This window comes from Castor canadensis, chromosome 2, assembly GCF_047511655.1.
Source record: "Castor canadensis chromosome 2, mCasCan1.hap1v2, whole genome shotgun sequence".
Classification (NCBI taxonomy): domain Eukaryota; kingdom Metazoa; phylum Chordata; class Mammalia; order Rodentia; family Castoridae; genus Castor; species Castor canadensis.
In genome coordinates, this window is record NC_133387.1 from 15,011,632 (window position 1) to 15,034,489 (window position 22,858).

Below are 22,858 nucleotides of genomic sequence, written 5' to 3' on the forward strand. Positions count from 1 at the left end.
ATTGTATTTTACACCACAGGTGAGGGGTTCTGATTCTGTCACCTGTTTTAATAAATTGTGTTTATATTCTCTCTCCTCCCTCTTCCCCTTCTTTCCCTGTTCCTTCCTTTACCCCTTTCCTGAAGAAATCACTGTTAATTTTTAATAGTTTCTAAGTTTTTTGGGTAAATGTTTTAATATTACTAAATGTCTTTTATCCACAATTTCCTGCTGTATCAACTTTAGACATCATACACTGGTTTCCTTAGGAATTAGCTCATTTGTAGCATTATATCCCCTCTGTTCCTCTCCTGGTCTCCAAACTTTGTTGTTGTTGCTGCTGCTGTTCTTCTATTGAATATCTTTTCTACTTTGACTTTTATATTGTCAAGCTTGAAATTAGTTACCATTCTTGCATTTGTTTCTGTTTTTCCTTTTATTTGTATCTTTTAATCTTGACTTCAGAGTTTTTAAGTTGGATATTGTGGTGGGAGATAAATATCTGTAGACTGTTTACTATTTGAATCCCTGGTTTTCATTTTTCTGTTTTTGCATGTGAGTTTTTATAATATAAATATATTAAAACTTTATTTTAAATAAGAAAATAAATATTTTGGTTTCTAAAAAGATTCTTGCAAGATTTTGAAGTCCTCTATGATTTTTTACTTTGCAGGTACGGAAAACTTTTTTCACCTTAGCATTTTGTGACTTTTGTCGAAAGCTGCTTTTCCAGGGTTTCCGCTGTCAGACATGTGGTTATAAATTTCACCAACGTTGTAGTACAGAGGTTCCACTGATGTGTGTTAATTATGACCAACTTGAGTAAGTAATCAAAGAGAACCTCTCTTTTATCTACTACTTTACATTTTCATAATGTAAAACTAGCTTGTCTTGAAAGTCAATGAGGAGTATTCTGCCTACCACAGTTGTTACAGAGAATTTTTTTTAAAGTATAGAGACTAACATGTTGTACAGCTAGCACTTCTGTCCCAAATTGTAATTCTAGATCAGCTGTACATTTAATTTACATTTTGTGTTGTCTTTTAATTAGTAAATACCTCTTGTTCATAGAAATCACTTTTGATAATTTTGGGAGGAGACATAGAATACCATTTCAATTAAGTAGACCATTGTATTTTTGGACCACAGATGAGGAAATCTTTCTGACAGCTATTTTGTAAATTATGTTTTGATTCTCCTTCCTTCTATGCTATGTCTGTCTGTCTTTCTTTCTCTCTCTCTCTCTCTCTCTCTCTCTGTTTTCCTCTTCCTTCACCTTCATCCCTCTTCTTCCAGTTTATTTGCATAAGATATAAAATCTTAGTACTCAGTTTCTTTCTAAAATTTCTTTTTGCTTTATTTCAGTTTTTCTAATAGACTAACTATTGTAGTCTGTCTTTCTGTCATTATTGTTATTGGTGCTAAGGTCTTATTTTTCCTGATCACTTGAGCAAATAGAATTTAACTCTGTACTTTAAAGCAAATTATAATAATATAACTAATTTAGCACTAGATATTTTTTCTTCTTTAACCAAAATCAGAGCATGATTTTCCCCCTGTAATATGTAGAAGTTTGCTGAAGAGAACAATTAGTTTTAGATTCTGAGCTTGCCTCTGAAAGTGCAACATAATTTTTAATAAGCCTAAAGACAAAAGTACAACTGATTATATTTTAACAATTGTTACCAAAACTGGACTTTGATCCCAGATTTTTCCGTTAACTGTGTATTTTGATGTACTGAGATTTCTGGGTTTTGCACAAGTTAGGTTTGTTTTGTTTTGTTTTGTTTTTGCCTCACAGTTTGCTGTTTGTCTCCAAGTTCTTTGAACATCATCCAATACCACAGGAGGAGGCCTCCTTAGCAGAGACTGCCCTTACATCTGGATCATCCCCTTCTGCACCCCCCTCAGACTCTATTGGGTATGATTTGACTCCTGCTGTTCAGTGACATGCTGTTTGAACTGCCTTCCTTTGAATCTCTTAGTTAATTGTAAACCCTTCCAACCTGTAAATTGTTAACTTAAGGACTTTTTTTCAAATATTGTATCACATCATTCAGATATTTACATGCAGTTAGTACAGAAAATTTCAAGCTGTCTTAGACTGAGGACCAGTCCTGATAAAAAGGCAGGCAACAGATAATATTATAAATGATTTCCATTTATAAAAGCAGCATTAGCTGGATGTGGTAGCAAACACCGATATAATCCCAGCATTTGAGAGACTTTGAAGGATGATGAATTCAAGGCCAGGCTAGTCTACAGGATAAGACACTTAACAAGAGAGAGGAGCAGTATTAACATATGAGCCAGTGGCAAATAATTTAAAATAGTATATAATAATAATGTTCAAGTTATGATGGGGTATATTAAACTATCTTATAAGAATGTGAACGTTTACAGAAGAGAAACTTGAGGCAGAATGCTCAGGAAAACTTAAGAACATGCAATTTGAACCAGAGGTTAATGGATTACTAGTATCTGAATGATCCTAGGGAATAAAAGCATGATGATAGGGGACAGAGAAGTAGCATAAATAAAAGGACTGAGGACAGCAGGTTTAGGAGCTAGTGAAGGAAGCTGAAGTAACTTGAGAAATACTTGTATGAGACCAGGTTATGGAGAGCCTTGGAAGGTAGGCTGGTATTTACCTGACACCAGAAGGAGGGAAAATTACAAGTTTTCAAACAGATTACTAACCTGATGAAAATGGTTTTAAAGAAAGAATCGCTTAGCAGTGAAATACAGTTAGATTGATAAAGGAAAGGGTAGGGTGAAGACGAAGATTGGAACTGGAGTGGTAGCAGCACAGAGAAATGAGGGATATCCATAAAATGCAAGAGAAAAAATTAATAGTATTGCCAAGTTAGAAGATAAAGCAAAGAAATGATTTTAAAAACAATGCAAAACCATCATACATTTAAGGTTCACAGTAGCAAAAAAGAGACAGTCATGATAATTATAATTAAGATATTAGTTTGCCCTGGAACATTTTTTATGCAGATCTTACTCTTTCCCTATTGGATTTAAGGCAGGAATAGTTATGCTGTGTCTTGGAAACATATAGGTTTTGTTTTTTTTTTTAAGTTCCCATATAGCATTGTGTTCTACAATATTTCAAAGATACTTAGTTCAGAAATATTGTCAGTTTTTACCCTACTTCCTCCCACTCTTCACAATATGGTGCTAGTTCGTTCTACTTCATCCTGGAGAGTTAAAATAAGTTGACACTTCAAATAGACCTGTAATTTTTATGAAGCCAGCATTTCTGGAGGTCTTGAAGGTTAGGAAACTTAGCAAAAGAATTTTATATTAAAGCATGAGCAAGTGTATTCATCTCTTTGGAACAGGAGAAAATAAAACCACTAGGTTCATTTCTCAGGTTGTAACACTTACCTCCTCTGGTGGAGCCATTTTATTCCTCTTGGCTCTATCATTAGTTGTATATAGCTGTGTGGTTTTTTTTAGACAATTAAATCAAAATATTACTGGCTTATTTATTTATTTGTAATACTGAGGATTGAACTCAGGGCTTCACCCTGCTAGGCAAACACTTTACTACTTGAGCCAGGCCCCCAGTCCTTTGTTTTTAGTTTTGTTTTCAGATAGGGTCTTATATTTGTCCAGGTGGGCCTTGGACCACAATCCTCCTACCTCTACCTTCCAAGTCATGAGGATTACAGACATGCACCACCATGTCCAGCTTCTTTAGTTTTTCCATTTGAGCCAGACCCCCAGCTTTGTTTCATTTTCAATTGGTCCCATGACATTTTCTCCTGACTGAAAATGTAGACCATGATGCCTTTCTATTGGCAAGTCCCAGTTCTGTGAGCAGAGTTACAGAATACCATAATGAAATTAGCTTTGCCTTTCTGAAAGATTATAACAGTAATAATTGAGCACATTTGCCCTCCAGTGAAGGAATGCTGTCTTAAAATTAAGAAACCTTTTGCCTATACCATAAGTATTTATTCATAACTGAACTGAAGTAGATTCTGGTCTTGAGAAAATGATAAGAAAGATGTTCAAACTTCTGTATAAATCTTTAATACTTTTATGTCAAACTGTGTATGGTTATCTCTGTAAAAATAAAAGTTAGTCATGTTCAGCATCAAAACTCCTTTGCAGGCTGGGGTCATGACTTAAGTGGTAGAGTCCCCGCTTGTCATGCTTAAGCCCTGAATTCAAATGCCAGTACTGCAAAAACAAAACCAAAAAACTCCTTTGCATTTTGTTACTAGTTCTGTTGACAACTATAATAGTCATAAAACAAATATAATAATGGGTACAACTTAGAAATTTTGGAGAAGTGATACATTGCCCAATTTTGAGTACAAAGTAAAAGATAACTCCTTTTCTGCTTTTTAAAAATGCTCTAGAATGTATAAATTTAGGAAAAGTTAGCATTGGAAATTTGCATATCATAAGCTAGGGATGTATCTCACTGGTAGAATTCTCAACTAGCCAACTAAAGGCCCAGGTTCAATCCCCAACACTGTGAGAAAAAATAATTGCATATCACTGAATAAATCTTAAAATATTCTAGCTTTAAAATGAGGTCTAAACTAATGGTAATTTATTGAAAAGTGTTTGAGTTAAAATTCTTTTTATTTTCAGTTTAGTACTGCTTTAAAGATGTTTGGAGCAAGCTCAATAAAAAGATAATCATTGAGAGAAAGCCAGTTGGATGAGTGCCAATCTACTTCATAGAGTATAAATTACCTTGGTCCAGGTAAAGATTTCCCAGTGTGGAAATTAAGTTATCAGTTCCCAGAGATGATGAGAGTTAGGAATATACTGGATTAAATTAAAGTCAGAACAGACTAAATGAGAATACCAAGTATATCATTCCAATGGGAAATATAGCAGTTACATAAACCAAACTTTGGCGGGGGGGCAGTATTGGGGTTTGAACTCATGGCCTCATGCTTGGGAATCAGGTGCTCTACCCCTTGAGCCACACCCCCAACCCTTTTGCTTGTGGTATTTTTCAGATAGGGTCTTGCATTTTTCTTCTGGGACCAGACTTAGACCATGATCCTCCTACCTAATGCCTTCTGGGTAGCTGGGATGACAGACTCACATCATCACACCCAGCTTTACTCATTGAGATGGGGGTCTCTGATGTTTTGTCAGAGCTGGCCTCGAACCACAATCCTCCTGATCTCTGCCTGCTGAGTGACTGGCATTACAAACATGGAATCACTGCGTTCATACTTCCAATCCAGAAAATTGTTTTGTTAAGCATGAAATTAGGGTATAGTTCAGATATTTAATATATCAGAGTATAACAACTTGAAGTATTGTACACAATTGTAATATATACTTGCCTTTATGGCTAGCCAAGTTGACTTTGTGGACCAAGACACAATTTTCCCTTTCAGAAAGTATTAGTACTAATATAATAGGCAGATACCCTCACTTTCTGATCTATCCATTCTCCTTCTTTAGATAGGAGAATGAAACTTACCAGATGAAATGCAGATTTTTGTTTTTCTTAATTCTGGATCAATGTATTTGCATACATAATTCTGATTTGTTATCCAGTACATTATTTCCATCATAGATCTAATTCAGTAAGTTTCAGGAATGACTTACTGCCTCTTTACTTTTACCAGGTCAATTATTACATTAGTTAGACTATTCTGTACAGTTCTAGTTAATTCAGACTCTTTTCCAGTTTTTAGTTCTGATTTAAACTATGCTGTTGTCCTGTAACTAAGTTAGCCTCTAAGTAGTTTGTCAGTATACTTTCCAAAACCTTTTTAAAATATCTCCCATAATTCCTTAGCAAAGGGCATATATTTGACTCCCTAAAGCAAGAATAAAGATAGCTCTGTCACAAACTAAACATTTCTTAATAATCAGAAAACATAAAAAAGACACAGGTGAAACGTAATTTTTCCATCCAGTTTAATCAGTCTTACCTATAATTCTAATTGAGGTGATACCAATTTTTAGTACATAATAATTATTTGCATATTACTTCTAAATGGATTCCTGTAGTTAATGTGAACATACAAGTCAAAATTTCTTTTCTTATCTTTAATAATGAGCTTCAGATTCTTTTGACATGCTTTAAAGAGTCTTTTTGTCACTGTTGAGCTTCCTTTCCTCTTCAAAACTTTATCCATTCCTCTTCCTATTATTTTCTTACCATTCTTCTCCAAACCTTCTCCCCTCATTGAGTGTCTTTTTATTTCTTCAACATTGTCTTTCTAGCATGATAACCACTAAATAATGCTGGTTAGTTGGAGGGTTTGCATAAGATGGTATGAAATAACCAATTACATAAAAATAGCTTGTTAGTGCTGAATCATTCACTGGTCCTGTTAAGTTTAGTTAGAGCCATATCTCTTCCACCAAGTGATACTCACTTCCTTAATCCCAAGGTTGTTTTGTTTGAGGGGTATAGACTCCTTAGAGGTGCTTGCAGTCTAGTCTCAGAACTTCAGTGTTCTCTATGAGTGTTAAATTCTTTTAGATCATAGTCTTCATTATTTATCTACAATACTAAAATAAATTACCCTGTTCCCTATTATGGTGGTATAATCAAAAAATAGTTTTTAAAAATACTTGCTTTAATGTTTAATATATGATTCTTTTATTTCTCTGGTGTCAGTAATTGGGCATGATAAAAATTTCAAAATGTGAAAGATACTTGTACTATGAAGATCATCTTCTGAATTTGGAAATGATCTTTTGATGTTGTTCAGAATTTTTATTCAACTCTAGTGTAAAGCAGCAGATACATCTTTCGGGTCCTGAAATGCACAGGTATATTCCTAAAAATATCTGTTACTTCCTAATACTTCCCATAAAATTTTAATTTTCTTAATTTCAGATATCTAGAAATGACAAAGTTTTAAAAAGTGGATTTTATTAAGTCAGTCTCTGTAATTATTTTTGTATAACTTTAAAGCTTCTTCATCTGATTAACCATTTGTAGGTTCCCCTATAGTTTTCTGAGTAACAATCAATGTTTTTAATCATTGATTAGCTCCTGGAAGGTCTGCTTGACCAAAGCAGCTTTGTCAGTACTAGTTAGTTGTAGGTATCTTAGTTTAAGAATGCTTTTTATAAAACATGCTAGAATAATTTCAGTGCTCTAACTTAAAGATTTTTATATTAAAGAAGATAATCTTTGTATCTTCCATGTTTTGATATTATCTCTATATAAGTGCTATAACCTTCCAATGCTCTTATCTTCCAATGACTTGATTTTTCCAGGCCCCAAATTCTCACCAGTCCATCTCCTTCAAAATCCATTCCAATTCCACAGCCCTTCCGACCAGCAGATGAAGATCATCGCAATCAGTTTGGGCAACGGGACCGGTCCTCGTCAGCTCCAAATGTGCATATAAACACAATAGAACCTGTCAATATTGATGTAAGTATATCCAGCATTGCTAGAATTAAAATACCGTAGTTCTTTATTTTTCTGCTACAATTATAAATCAGAAATCAGTGTCATCTTTCAAGTGCCATCTTTCATTTATCAACTGTTTTTACGTGTTAGGCTTTATATGAACCACAGATTAAATACGTCCCTTGTGCCAAGTTAGATTTATTCTCAGTTTTTCCCCTTATGACACCAACTCTGCAAGTCTTACCTTCAAATGAAGTTGGTGTAAATATCAAAGGATTGATAGAGATCCCTGTGGGAATTGAAGTCCTCTAAAATTTCTATACAGTTGATTAAGATTATACTTAAAAGATTTATATAAAATTAAGCATTTCAATTTGTACTGTCATAAGCTTGGCATTATAACCAACAAGCACTTGATTCTTGATTCTTTCTATGTTTATTTAAAAAATAAGCATATGGTTGGAGTTGTGATTTAAATTTTATCATGTGTAAAAGATAAACTTTATGATAAATTTTAATTTTATTTTTCAAGATGAACAAAAGCAAATTTTCTTCTCACTTTTTGCTATGAAACTTTTTCTCTATTTTGGGGGGCTCATTTAAGTGATTTTTTTCCTAGTGCCAGTTTTCCTTGACTAATAAGATCCTCCTCTATCTAGGTAGAACTGAATACAGAGGAAGAAAGAAGTAGGAAAGGGAAATATGGGAATAAGGAGATTGTGAAATAAATCACCATATTCTAGGTTAGGTCTATTCTAGGTATGTCCAAAATTGTAACCTTCATCTTTACTTTCAAACTTTAATGTCCTTTTAAGCTATTTCTCTTTTTCTCTGATTGTGACCCCTGTTCTCCTGGTCTTTGGGGCTTGAATATTTGAAGTGTCACTTGATCTCAAACTAGTTCTTATTTATTGCCACCGTCCTTCTGATCCGTATTTCTTCCACTGAACTACTTACTGTATTTCTCCCCTAAATAGATTTTCCACCATTGATTTCTCTATCCATTTCCATTCTTGGTGCTATCAGGAGAATAATTTTTATAACAGCTTTATCATCATCTATTTCCTTCCAAAACTTTCAGTGACTTACCATTTTCATTTGTGCTTAATCACTTATTATTCCACTAAAAAGATTTACGATCAACTCTGGGCTAGGCAACTAGAAATGAAAGATGAATTAGCATAGTCCAACCTTTGGGTAGTCACAGTCTAGTGAATGAATCAGAAATATGAATAAATAATCACACAAATATTATACAGAGGGGAAACCTAGATGAATGCAGGAATATTTAGCAGAGAAGGGAAAACAGTGAAACCGGATTGTAAATATGTATGAGTAGAGTTTATTAAACACACTTGATAGGAAGGAAAAGCGTTTGTTGAGGAAATAGCATGTACAAAGGTATGGAAGTGCCTTTACATGGATATAATTAATAGTTGATATGGCAGGGGTTTAGGATTCAAGAGAAGTGTGGCAAATGATGGAAGTTAAAACTAGGTAGAGTTTATACTGAAAGACTTCCTGTATTACTCTAAGATATCTAAAGTAGTGGTAGGGAGAATGAAATAGTTTTTTGCCCCTTGGTTAAAATAGACAGATTCTTACTCTGTAGCTCAGGCTGACTACAGCTCTCAATCCTCCTGCCTCAGCTTCCCAAGTGCTGGGATTATAAATGTGCACTACCCTGCCCAGTCTGAAATACTTTTTTAGTATGAGAGATTAGCTCTATGTTTTAGAAAAATCTTTGGTGGTAGTATGGAGTATAGATCAAATGGGTAACACATCTAAGGGCAGGGCTGTCAACAATATTGCTTTTGTAGTAGTCCGGAAAAAAGATGATAAATGTTTACTCAAGTAGTAGCATTGATAGCAAGAGAGAAAATGAATGAATTAAAAGAAGGGAGACTATAAATTAGTGAATTAGTAAGACTCTTAGGAATCTTGAAAGCTGCTGCTATTCATGAGTATTTAACTGTGTGCTTTAAATAAATTATCTTGTTTGAACCTCATAAAAATACATGGATTAAGTGTTATATTATCTTTATTTTACTGTTAGCCAATTAGATTTGCAGATGTGAAGAAATGAACCCACAATTTCATAGCTGATAAATGACTGACATGGGTTTCAGTCACTTGAATGTGGCCTTCCTTTCTTAGGCTTACCCTCTATGCTGAATAGCAGTAGAAGAGAAAGGAAAAAGAGGAGAGGCAGAATAATACCCAGGTTTCTGGCTCATAGATCCCTGGCTTATAGACCAGAGCACGGTTTGTTGAAACAAAACTGGTAACTTTTAACTTTTAGACATTATTGACTATAGGATATCTGTGAGATTTTCAGGTTTAAAAGTCCAATAGTAGTTGAATATAATGACTTCAAATAGAGATACAGATTTCAAAGTAAATTAATATATTTATGTCAGTCATAAAGTCATAGACATAAATGGTATCACTTAAAAGAGTATGTGTAAATTGAGTTGGGCATGTTAGTGTACACTTTACAATCCCAGCTACTCAGAAGGAGAGAGAGGCAAGAGGCTTGTGAATTTGAACCCAGCCTAGGCAAAATCAGTGATACCCTATCTCAAAAACAAAAATAAATAAATAAATAAGGGCTGATGGCATAGCTCAAGTGGTAGAAGGCTTACCTAGCAAGCACAAGGCTCTATGTTCAGTCCCCAGTACTATGTGTATATATATATATATATATATATACACATATACATGTATATATATACACACACATACATACATATGTAAATTGAAAACAGGTAAAAACTTGGTGAATATTAACATTAAAGGCACAGGGCTAGCGAAGTAGCTCAAGTGGTAGAGCGCCTGCCTAGCAAGTGTGAAACCCTGAGTTCAAATCCCAGTACCACCAATAGACAGATAGGTAGATAAAATAATTTTTAAAACACTGAAGCAGAGACTGTTATTCTTTGTCACCTCTTCCTCACCCCAGTGGTACTGGGGCTTGAACCATACCTCATGCCCTAGGTACTCTACACTTTAGTCACACACTCCCAGCTCTCTTTTGTCACCTTTATGGACTTTTCTTCCTAAGCCTAGCCTCAGATAATGAAGAGCAGAGACCAAAGGGAGAAAAGGGGTTTTAAAAATGCTCAAGTAGTTGATGCTCCTTACCATTAAGACTCAAATGAGAAAAGGACTAAAGTAACTATTATCTTTGACAATTAAAGTATTATCAGAGAGCTGGGGTAGAGCACTTGCCTAACTTGGGTGAAGACTTGCTTCAAGCTGCAGTACCAGTAACAAAAACAAAAAGAGGTTCAAGCCCCAGTACCACTAACAAAAAAAAAGTCATTTTGACTTTGTAAAGGAGAGGAAGACAGGTGAGAAAATATAGGCATGATTTTCAATTTCAAGAGGCTTGGCTATAAAGCATTGACAAAAGAACTGTAACTTGATTCAGGGCTGATAAGCACTTGTCAGCAGACTTTGTGACGGGTGAAGAAAAAACCACCGATGAAGAAAGGTTAAAGGTTAAAAATATACAATAACGAATGTAGTAAGGTTCCTTGAACTTGAAAATGATGTCCCACAGAGGCTATGAGCTAAACATGGATTTAGCTCTTTACAGACTGAGGTTAATATTCTATACCTCCTGTAGTGTTTTAAAATGCTTTTTATGTCTGATACATGAGATTTTAGAAATTATAGCTAATATTACTATGCAAATATTTGTAGATACGGGGCAGAATGGAAAGTTTTTTGATTGTTTCTGTTTTCTTTATCATGCAAAAGGGGAGGGATGTAAGAAGAGAAACTAACTATAAGAGAGTGGGAAAAGATTTGAAATAGCCAGTTTTGGAATGCTAGAAGATCTTATTTAACCTAAAATAAGTAGAAGGATTGGCAAAGAGCTTTAAGAACACATTGAGATTGAAAACACGTGATGTTGTTAGCGATAGATTGTAAGACTGGAGAAAGCCAAATTTGGTCATTGTATAGTTACAAGGCGTTTCAGAGCTGGTACAGAAAAAGTACAAGGTCGTGGCCTTTCTCGTGTGAGCCCCTCTGTCTGCAAGGCCCTTCCTTTGCTTTTCTACACGCTTTTATCTATTGCTCGAAGCCCAACTCGAAGACATTTCTTCGACTGCTTCACTGAAAGCCAAATCGTATCGTTACTAGTTACTTTTGTGTTGCTGTGACAAATTCTCATAGTTCTGGAGGCTGGAAGCCCAGCATCAGGGTTGCCAAACCCTATAGTTACTAATAAAAATCTTGTCACCAATACCACTTAGGTATTTGTGATAACTTGTTGCAATAACTTAGCAACAAATTGATACCTCTTCTATTATATATCATTTAATTTTCATGTGTGTCTTCTCAAAACCACATAATAGTAGTCAGACCACCAAGATTTTATATGTATTGGTAGCCACACAGCCTCTAACATCTAGCACTTAGTATGATGTTATATAATTGTTGATTATTCTATAGAAAATGTCAAAGGCTTTATGTAATACATTGAACAGGATAGAAACACACCTGTGAAGAATTTACTATTATTTTAAGACAATGAGCAAATAACTATCCATTTGCAAGAAGACTATTAGAGACATTTGGGGCCATTCAATCAATCCCTCACAGTTGTTATGCTGAGTAAATAAATTAATCCAAACTGTGCCTGTTAAGGTCCAAGTGGCATTACTAGTAGAGTTTCTCCCACTACAAACAGTACTATAAAAACCTATATTTTAAATAACAAAGACCAATTTTAACAAATTCTTCATTTGAGTTATTTTGATTTTTTTCCTTTCTTGTGTTCTCGTGTATCCATTTTTCTGATGATATTCAATGTACTTTTAATTTTGTATTTTTTATATTGTAAACATATTTCATGATTCAGGTTTCATAATTGTTTTGTTAACTGCATAATACTTCATTAAACTGATATACCATGACTTGACTCTGCCATAATTTGTGAAAATGCCTATAAAGGGGAATAATTATTTCTAGTTTTTTTGGTTTGATGGATAATGCTGCACTAAACATCTTTGTGCATATCATTTTTTCTTCTGAATTATTTCCTTAGGAAAAATTCCCAGAAGTGGAATTACAGGATCAAAGGGTATGAACATTTTTATGGCTCTTAATATGTGCCAGTAGAATTTTCTTTAAGGATTGATGAAGCCATTGAATGGCCTGAAATGGATTTCAACAATTGATCAGGACTATTAATCCTTTCAGTATAGGGTTAGGTTGGCAAATACTTCAAAATTTAGATTTTATCATGTACACTAGCTAATTTTATAGTCTTTGTTTTGTGAAGTAATTGAGACAGGTTTTATTTTGAATTAACCTTTCTGTTAATGTATAGTGGAAAATTCAGTGTTCTTATTACTCTCTTATTATGTGCGTTGAATAAATGTACTTTACTATTTATTTGTAGGATTTGATTAGAGACCAAGGGTTTCGTGGTGATGGAGGTAAGTAGTGACTTCAGTTGAAAAAAACAAAAACCTCAGGGAAAAATGCAATTGCTTTGCTGCTTGTCTCCTTTATACTTGCTTTTCATGAAACACAGACACAGAGAAAAATGTGTAGAGAAAACCCGATTTTTAAATTTTTCTACAATGTAATTTATTGGCAATAAAATTTTAACTCATTCATAACATGAGTAGAGAAAATGAGAAGACATAAAAGAGAATCTTAAATGTACCATCTACCAGAGAAAGGTCCTTAATTATTTTACCCACTTTGTTAATTTCTGCCATATCAATACAGCTAGAGTTGCTAAATTTTCTTTGGGACTCTCCACTGATACTTAAAGGTAGAGCTTAGAATCAGGTAAAACTTGACTGTGCTAAATCATTCTTAGGGAGACTTCCTTGAATTGCCTGCCATAGCTTCATGGTTTGTCAAACTTTATCAGCTCCTTTTCTTCAACCTTCTAGAAGTATTTGAAATGTACATTTTATAGAATGGACCCCTAACGGGAAAACCTTAGTGGCCCTCTTATTAAGCTAGTAAATAAGATACCCAAATAAAAAACTGAACAGAGTTTTCTTACAGAATTTTCACCTAGTATCATTCATTCTAGCAAAGACAACATTGAAGGGCTAGGAGTGTGGCTGAAGTACCTTAGTTTAAACCCCAGTAGTGCCCAAAAAAAAGACAGCATTGCTTATGAAAGTACTTTTTTATAAGAATTTATCCAGGGCTGATAGAGTACCTACCTAATAAGCACAAAGTATTTCCAACCCCAGGACTGCCCAAAAATAATTTACTCTATATAATGTTTTCCAAAGATGGTATTTAAGACTATTTTTGAAGTTTTCTTGCAGGAGGTCGTCTGTGTTTACTTTCTGAGCTGTCTTCAGTCTAATAACGAAGACCAGTATTAAGTGCTTATCTTGCTTAGAGTTAATTTCTTCTCTGTGACCTTCTGTATCTTCAAAGTATCTAAGCCCAGACTCAATGGTATTGAGTAAACATTGTATAAACCATCTTTTGTTATGTTGCTGTAGACCCGTGAAGCTACCAAAATAATAAATCTGAATTTATTATCTGGACTTAGTATTACTACAGCATATAGTTATATAAGGATTTTTGTTCTGTTTGTTATTCCATGAACCCGCCAGTTAATGTTGCTGCCAGTTTGACTTTCATATGTCCTAGTAGCTATGGCTGCTGATAATTCTGCCCAGTACATCCAGCATTTAATGTTGCCATCATGTTAGCATCACAGTTCATTTAGGCATAAACACAGCCTGCTTAGTACCTCAAACCAAGTGGCATTTCTTATCCTTTTTTTATGAGTCACTTTTTAAAAAATCATTGGGATTTTATGAAAATAAAAAGGTTTTTTTCTTTTGAACGTCCAGAATTATTTTGTGCAGCAGGCTTCAGTTCATCTTATTTATTCCCCATGACTTCTTTCATTTCTTCTGTGTGTCTGTCTTCCTGTGTTTGCCTGCCCCTCTCTTTCTCTTCTAACAGCCCCCTTGAACCAGCTGATGCGCTGTCTTCGGAAATACCAATCCCGGACTCCCAGCCCCCTCCTACATTCTGTCCCCAGTGAAATAGTGTTTGATTTTGAGCCTGGCCCAGTGTTCAGAGGTAGTTGGGCTCTTCTTTCTTGTTTTCACCCAAAGCAAACTAAATATAAGCATCTGTAGATGCTGTTTGTGCTTCACCCTCACAGCGTGTGTTTGTAAGCGTGAGAGTTTTAAGTACTGAATTTCTGCTTGGCCTGGCTGGAATGCTCTGAATGTGCTTCTCACACATACTCACTACTACAACCTTTCTGTATGCTGTTTGTCATAAATTTTTAAAAGCAAGAAAATTCTGAGTTAAGATTTCCATCTTGTTTTCTGTTGTCTTATTTCTTCTTGGTTTGATAAATAAGGTGGGGGGGGGTCTTTAGTCTGCATTCCTTTTAATTCATTTAAGAGATAATCTTGATGAGTACTAATATTTGTTAACAATTTTTTTGGTTTTTAAGAAAATAAGAATGTAAATGGAAACCCCTATTAAAAGATTTTTATGAGACTTTGGCTTTTTTTTTTTCTTTTTTAAGATTTTATATCAGCATGTTTTTTGTTTTTATTTTTTCCCCTAATATGGGTGTGTATTTTTTATGTGTCATAAGTAGGGAGTTGTTTAAAAATACATATAATATATTTTGGATATTTCATTTATTGCTAATAAAATTCTAATTTATAACATGAATCGATTTGGAAAATTTGAGGATTTATACTTTTAATTATACCCTACTGTGAGAAAAATGTTACCAGTATAATTTTACTCTTCCATTTTATCCTGTCATTCTTTAGCTAGTTGTTAAACCAGTTTTTAAATTTTAAAAACAAAACTGGGACAGGTCTTATTTTAAATATTTTCAAAGAATCCTGTTCATTAACTCTTGCTACTAGTAAGTTACTAATACTTATTCTGAATGTAGTAGTGGTGTTTTAAATTTTAGCTCTGGTAACCTAGCTATTTGTCAGAAAATCCACAGAATGGGAGGAGGTCATTCAGTACTCAGTAAGGTAATTATACTAAATAATACATTATTTCATAGATTAGAACTATGATACCTGAACAAGCAGTTAAAGACATTCTGAACAGCATTTTCTTTTAGAAAATAGCGTTTAAGATCATGGAAACTTCACATCCTAATATACATTACATATACATAAATGGAAGCGATAGAATTTATAGTTGGATTCTACTTAAATTTAGTGGCTAATGTGAAGGAGCAAGATATCGTTAACTTTAGGGCCATTACTAGAAAATACCTCAACTTAGGGGTTTCCATCTTTTTAAACTATTGATTGGCTAGTGACATAATAATAAAAGCTGGCTATATAGGCTTTTACATTGATTTTGCTTTTTAATTTTTTTTGTTATAGACACAGAATCTTGGGAGTGTTGTTTAGTATATTTATATCTTGATTTAGAGATTTTTTTCTAGACTTTGTACCAGTAAACAAAGTATAGATACATTGTTAGCTATCTTAAAGGTCATTAAATTGGCCAGAAAACTAAAAGAAGTTATAGTAGAAATCACAAACGAGGCCTCTTTTTGGCGTAGCCTTTCTAAAAGATCAATATTTGAACACGCACTATATTTTAAAATAAGTCTAGATTTCTCCCACTTTATGTCACTAATAAGTGAGCATGCTTGTTCTTCCTCAAAGGATACATTTTTCCTTTCTCTAATTTAGGGTCAACCACAGGTTTGTCTGCCACCCCGCCTGCCTCACTACCTGGCTCACTTACTAATGTGAAAGCCTTACAGAAATCTCCAGGACCTCAGCGGGAAAGGAAGTCATCTTCATCCTCAGAGGACAGAAATCGAATGGTAAGAACATACGATGTCTTTTTAAGAAATCGTAACCCAATTCACTATTACCTTTTGTATATATTATATCTATATGTGATGCAAAATTCCCATAATCAAATAAATTTAAAAGTTGATAGCTTTTTGCTTAAAGCATAGTCCCATAACACTGGCTTTTGCTCTATTTAATATAACTTTGTAAAAGCCCATTTTGGAAGAAAAACAATAATGTTGTCTTTGTAAAATAAGCGAAAAGAGTAAATAAGTATTTAGAAAGCATAATTAAGCATGTGTGCTCTAAAGACTGGTTCAAAATCCAACTACCTACCAACTGGCAAGCTCCCTTATTTAAAAAATTAACTTTCTGCAACTCATTGGATAGATGGTCCTTTACCCTACCAAAGTAATTGTATATGTTGGATACCAGATCGGTAAGATGTATAAGAAAATTCAGCATTGACTGGAAAAGAATAACTAGACACATTCTCAGCAGTTACCATAACATGTTGAATTTTCAGGCATTTGGATAGTACTTACCTTGCCCCAACAGTCTTCCAAATGATAGAAAGCTATTTTGCTTTCTTGATTTTAGTAATATGCATTTTGCACATACTGAATAAATAATTTCTGTTTTTTAATAAACTACATCCAGGGTTAAAGATGTGGCTTAACTGGTAGAGTGTTTGCTAGTCATGCCCTGAGTTCAAACCCCAATATTGAAAAAGAAAATTATTTCCTTCTAATATGGACTTGTCTTAAATTAAGTTTTATGTTTTAAGTCATATTTTTAACTGTTGTTCTTTCTGTGGTTTTTGTTTGTTTTTTAGTTTTTGTTTTTTTTGTTGGTGCTGAGGTTTGAACTCAGGGCCTTGCACTTGTTGGACAGATAACGTACAGTTTGAGCCATGCCCCCCAGCCTGCAGTGTGTTTTCTTTTAAAGAGAACTTACTGTCTTCCTGTCTTATGTCTGTCAGGCATAGGTTAATAGGCTTAGCATGAAACATAAGATTTTCCTCTTTTTTTTGATTTGGCTTGACTTTTGCACTATTGTTATCAAGAAAACACTTGGTAGACGGGATTCAAGTGATGACTGGGAAATTCCTGATGGACAGATTACCGTGGGACAAAGAATTGGATCCGGGTCATTTGGAACAGTCTACAAGGGAAAGTGGCATGGTATGTATGTAATGTGGTATCACAGTCACAAATCATAGGATAGGTTAACTTTTATTTTTAAAAAATCAAAGAAATTATTCACTATTTGCATCATTAAATTGTTTTTCATCAGATTCAAGGGTCCTCCAAAAATTTCTAACAAAAACTATGGGAAATAAAAACTATGTTCAAGGGTAACCAAGAAATACCTATCATTATATTACAGTAATAACTTTTTTCTTTTTTTTTATTTTGGCACTGGAGTTTGAACTCAGAGCCTCATGCTTATTAGGCAGATGCTCTACTACTTCAGTCACTCTACCAGTCCTTTCTTTTTTTTCACAAACTATTTCCCTGGGCTGGCTTTGAACCATTATCCTCCCCCATCTCTGCCTCCCAAATAGCTAGGATACAGGCATGAGACACCTGTGCTTGGTACAGTAATAACTTTCTTAAAGATGTAGATCCTCCAAGTTAGCTAGTCCCAAAAGGATTTTTTATTTTTCGTTTAGAAGTCTTTCTGTTGATAATTTTATAAGTACTGTATAAGGTCATAAGTAAACATATAAAAATTGTTCAGCCTCCCTAGTTACCAAAGAATTATAAATTAAAAAAATAGAAATCATGATTTGTCTGTCAAATAGGCAAGATTTTTTTTAATTGAGCACACTTAAAGTTGTGATAATAATCCTGCTAGTGGGAAATAAATTGCTACAAATTTTATGGATAGTTATTTGACGATCTGTACATTGAGCCAACAATTCCATTTTTAGAACATTATCCTGAAGAAGTAATTGGGCAGAATGAACAGATGTATGTGAAAGTGTATTCAGCACAGATTTAGCAATGATGAAAAATGAAAATAACTTAAGTGGCCATTAAATAGAGGGTTGGATACATAAATTGATAATCTCCATATAACTTAGGCATTAGAATGGTAGAATTTATTGATATGGAAAGTTGTCTTTGGTATATTAAATTATATAAAGCAGTATGCGTAATACCCCATATTTTGCAGCTGCATAGAAATAAATATAACATGATACAAAAATTACTGTCAGGATTTTATATTTGTCCCTAGGTTATCATTTCATGTGTATTCATAAGTATTCAGACTACATACATACACAAGCCTAGTAAATCTAATAGACTATACCTCAGTACAATGGTTATTTCTCAGTAACATGATTATGTACTTTTTTTTTTTGTTTATGCCTTCAAAATAATTTTAAACATTTGTCTTAAGCTATATGCAAAATGATGTGGTACAGCTGATAGAATGCACACTGTATTACTTTCATAATTAGGAAAACTCAATACACATATAAAAATACATATTAAAAAGTGCATACATGGCTGGGTGCCAGTGGCTCATGCCTGTAATCCTAGCTACTCAGGAGGCAGAGATCAGGAGAATTACAGTTCAAAGCTACCCCAGGCAAACAGTTCATGAAAACCTATCTCAAAAATACTTGACACAAAAAAGGGCTGACAGAGTAACTCAAGTGGTAGAATACCTGCATAGCAAGTGTGAGGCCCTGATTTCAAACTCAAGTGTCACTAAAAAAAAAAAAGTGCATAGAAGTGGAAGTGGATAAGTAGTTGAAAGCTCACAAAATGAATACATCTATCATCAATAAACAGAACATAACTAGGCCTGTAGAAACCCCACTCATGCCCTCTTTAGCCATTCCTCCTGCATGGGTAACTACCATCCTGACCTCAACAGGCATTCTGTAGTATATACTCTTTTGTGTCTGGCCCTTTTTGTTCAACATTGAATATAAGATTCATCTGTATTGTTGGGTGTGGTTGTAAGTCCTTCATTCTCTATGTAGTATTCCTTTGTGTGACTGTAACCTGATATCCATCTGCTGTACAATGAGCATTTTGGTAGTTTCCAGTTTGGTGCTATTCTGAGTGATGCTGCTATGAGTATTTTCAGTATATGTCTTTTGGGAAACATATGTGTCCATTTTTACTGAGTATATACCTAGAAAAGAATGTTTGGAGCCACATTAGTATTCATATGTCAGTTTTATAGATACTACTAGCAATATTATATAGTGGTTATACCAATTTACACATCTGTTAGAGGTGTTTTGAGTTATAACTTTTCCACGTGAAGTTTTCTTAAAACTATAATTTTAATCATTTTCCTAATGAGAAGCATCATAACTAAGCTGTAGCTTTGAAAAAACAGTTAACTATTCTGATAAAGAAGTTTGCAGTTGCCTAGTTAAAGCTAAGCTTTAACTATAGGTCTGTTGCTTATAGTTTCAACATTCACTTAGTAAATGCATCTCATTTAATGTTGTTAAATAATCAGAAAGAAAAACATGGTACTTATTGGCTAAATTTCTAGAGGAAACAAAGTTGGCTGTTTTTTGGACTGTTACTTTGAAATACTAGTGTAGGAATATCATTGTTAGTTTAGTTTTATCCTTAGAAAATTAATGCAGTTTAGATAGTTAAGGTATAATTTATTTGTAGTTAATTAATGGTATGAATTTGGGGATATGATAACTAGTGAAAACACCCAATAATACTTTATATTTTTTAAATAAAAAATTGGAATGACATTTGGAATGACAATTACCTTTTAGGTGATGTGGCAGTGAAAATGTTGAATGTGACAGCACCCACACCTCAACAGTTACAGGCCTTCAAAAATGAAGTAGGAGTACTCAGGTGAGCGTGTACAAGTTACTGTCATTAGTTCTCATTTTCTAGTGACGGCCACCATTAGATCTACTAATTTATTCAGAGTGGATAAGTATGTAGAAACACAGAATGCCTAATGATAATTTATCCTTAACTACATTCTTTTAAGTAAGATGCAGTATTTTATGGTACAGCTGATAGAAAACTCCACATTGAATTAGTGGACATACAGTGTTCTGATCCATTTATGGAAATAGTAAAATTATATCAAAACCCATTTAGTCCTGGGACTTCATGCACATTGACAAACAAGAATAAATCCAGGGTGGGGATGACTAATTAGCGGAAAAGTGTAGAACTATAACTTAAGGGAGAAAGGATCAACAAAAGTGAGGAAGTGTAACCCACAGAAGGCTATTACATTCAAGAGGAAGCAAAGTTACTTTATTTTATTCCAGAGAGCACAAGGACATCAGTAGTACTAGTTAGAGGGAAATGATTTTTCTACACAAAAAATACTTTATACCAAAACAGCTTAAAGAGGTGTGTGGGCTGGGGAGCGGGGAGCAACTATATTCTCAAGTGATAGAGCTTCCCTACTTAAAGGTATTTAAGCAACCTCTGCTTGACTACTTTGGCTCTTTTTTTTAGAATCTCTTCAAATTTATTGACATGTACTGTTCACTGTCACATTTTTTTTTTAAACAGGAAAACACGACATGTGAATATTCTTCTCTTCATGGGCTATTCCACAAAGCCACAACTGGCTATTGTTACCCAGTGGTGTGAGGGCTCCAGTTTATATCACCATCTCCACATCATTGAGACCAAATTTGAGATGATCAAACTTATAGATATTGCACGGCAGACTGCACAGGGCATGGAGTAAGTTCCATTCTGTTAAGTCTCTTGTAAATTATTTTTGAAGACCATTGAGGATATTCTAAAGAGCTTGACTGATACTTCTTATGATTGCATCTTGAATTATTATCCAGCAATGCCAGGACACTAACTAATGGCTAGCAATACAATACTTTCCTCTGGTGCAGTCTTCAAAACATTTAATGAAATGTGTCAAGTTTTGATAATAAATACACAACTGCAAGTTGATGTTTAACACTTAGTGATTTAGCTAAACAGTAGAGGCTCAGAAAATAAATGTAGCCCCCCCCAAAAAAATATAGAATTTATTATTTATCCTTTCAAATCATTTTCTTTTAAGTATCTCTTGTAAAAAGGTCAGTTAAAAAAGTTAAAATGAAAATTTACATTCTGATCCTTGTTGAGGATTTCAAATTGAAATGTTCATCAAATTTTGCTGTGTAATTTTTTTTTATTTCATTTTTCTTTTATTATTCATATGTGCATACAAGGCTTGGTTCATTTCTCCCCCCTGCCCCCACCCCCTCCCTTACCACCCACTCCACCCCCTCCCGCTCCCCCCCTCAATACCCAGCAGAAACTATTTTGCCCTTATCTCTAATTTTGTTGTAGAGAGAGTATAAGCAATAATAGGAAGGAACAAGGGGTTTTGCTGGTTGAGATAAGGATAGCTATACAGGGCATTGACTCTCATTGATTTCCTGTGCGTGGGTGTTACCTTCTAGGTTAATTCTTTTTGATCTAACCTTTTCTCTAGTACCTGTTCCCCTTTTCCTATTGGCCTCAGTTGCTTTAAGGTATCTGCTTTAGTTTCTCTGCATTAAGGGCAACAAATGCTAGCTAGTTTTTTAGGTGTCTTACCTATCCTCACCCCTCCCTTGTGTGCTCTCGCTTTTATCATGTGCTCATAGTCCAATGCCCTTGTTGTGTTTGCCCTTGATCTAATGTCCACATATGAGGGAGAACATACGATTTTTGGTCTTTTGGGCCAGGCTAACCTCACTCAGAATGATGTTCTCCAGTTCCATCCATTTACCAGCAAATGATAACATTTCGTTCTTCTTCATGGCTGCATAGAATTCCATTGTGTATAGATACCACATTTTCTTAATCCATTCGTCTGTGCTGGGGCATCTTGGCTGTTTCCATAACTTGGCTATTGTGAATAGTGCCGCAATAAACATGGATGTGCAGGTGCCTCTGGAGTAACAGTCTTTTGGGTATATCCCCAAGAGTGGTATTGCTGGATCAAATGGTAGATCGATGTCCAGCTTTTTAAGTAGCCTCCAAATTTTTTTCCAGAGTGGTTGTACCAGTCTACATTCCCACCAACAGTGTAAGAGGGTTCCTTTTTCCCCAAATCCTCGCCAACACCTGTTGTTGGTGGTGTTGCTGATGATGGCTATTCTAACAGGGGTGAGGTGGAATCTTAGTGTGGTTTTAATTTGCATTTCGTTTATTGCTAAAGATGGTGAGCATTTTTTCATGTGTTTTCTGGCCATTTGAATTTCTTCTTTTGAGAAAGTTCTGTTTAGTTCACCTGCCCATTTCTTTATTGGTTCATTAGTTTTGGGAGAATTTAGTTTTTTAAGTTCCCTGTATATTCTGGTTATCAGTCCTTTGTCTGATGTATAGTTGGCAAATATTTTCTCCCACTCTGTGGGTGTTCTCTTCAGTTTAGAGACCATTTCTTTTGATGAACAGAAGCTTTTTAGTTTTATGAGGTCCCATTTATCTATGCTATCTCTTAGTTGCTGTGCTGCTGGGGTTTCACTGAGAAAGTTCTTACCTATACCTACTAACTCCAGAGTATTTCCTACTCTTTCTTGTATCAACTTAAGAGTTTGGGGTCTGATATTAAGATCCTTGATCCATTTTGAGTTAATCTTGGTATAGGGTGATATACATGGATCTAGTTTCAGTTTTTTGCAGACTGCTAACCAGTTTTCCCAGCAGTTTTTGTTGAAGAGGCTGCTATTTCTCCATCGTATATTTTT

The 22,858-nt window shown here is 34.5% G+C and overlaps 1 protein-coding gene across 11 annotated transcripts in view; it reads left to right on the forward strand.

Annotated features, from left to right (window-relative positions):
* Positions 1 to 22,858, forward strand: part of Braf (B-Raf proto-oncogene, serine/threonine kinase) — a 176,158-nt gene that overhangs the window by 103,317 nt on the left and 49,983 nt on the right. For 5 of the 11 annotated variants that reach the window (XM_074061867.1, XM_074061900.1, XM_074061873.1 and 2 more), the window contains 9 exons: positions 653 to 801; positions 1,781 to 1,900; positions 7,210 to 7,369; positions 12,408 to 12,443; positions 12,765 to 12,801; positions 16,045 to 16,181; positions 17,219 to 17,336; positions 19,922 to 20,006; positions 20,688 to 20,864. In XM_074061867.1, the coding sequence (XP_073917968.1) occupies positions 653 to 801; positions 1,781 to 1,900; positions 7,210 to 7,369; positions 12,408 to 12,443; positions 12,765 to 12,801; positions 16,045 to 16,181; positions 17,219 to 17,336; positions 19,922 to 20,006; positions 20,688 to 20,864 (1,019 nt within the window). Of the gene's footprint in view, positions 1 to 652; positions 802 to 1,780; positions 1,901 to 7,209; positions 7,370 to 12,407; positions 12,444 to 12,764; positions 12,802 to 14,314; positions 14,435 to 16,044; positions 16,182 to 17,218; positions 17,337 to 19,921; positions 20,007 to 20,687; positions 20,865 to 22,858 lie in introns of all 11 variants that reach the window. The other 6 variants (XM_074061882.1, XM_074061910.1, XM_074061889.1 and 3 more) reach the window with 3 other exon arrangements.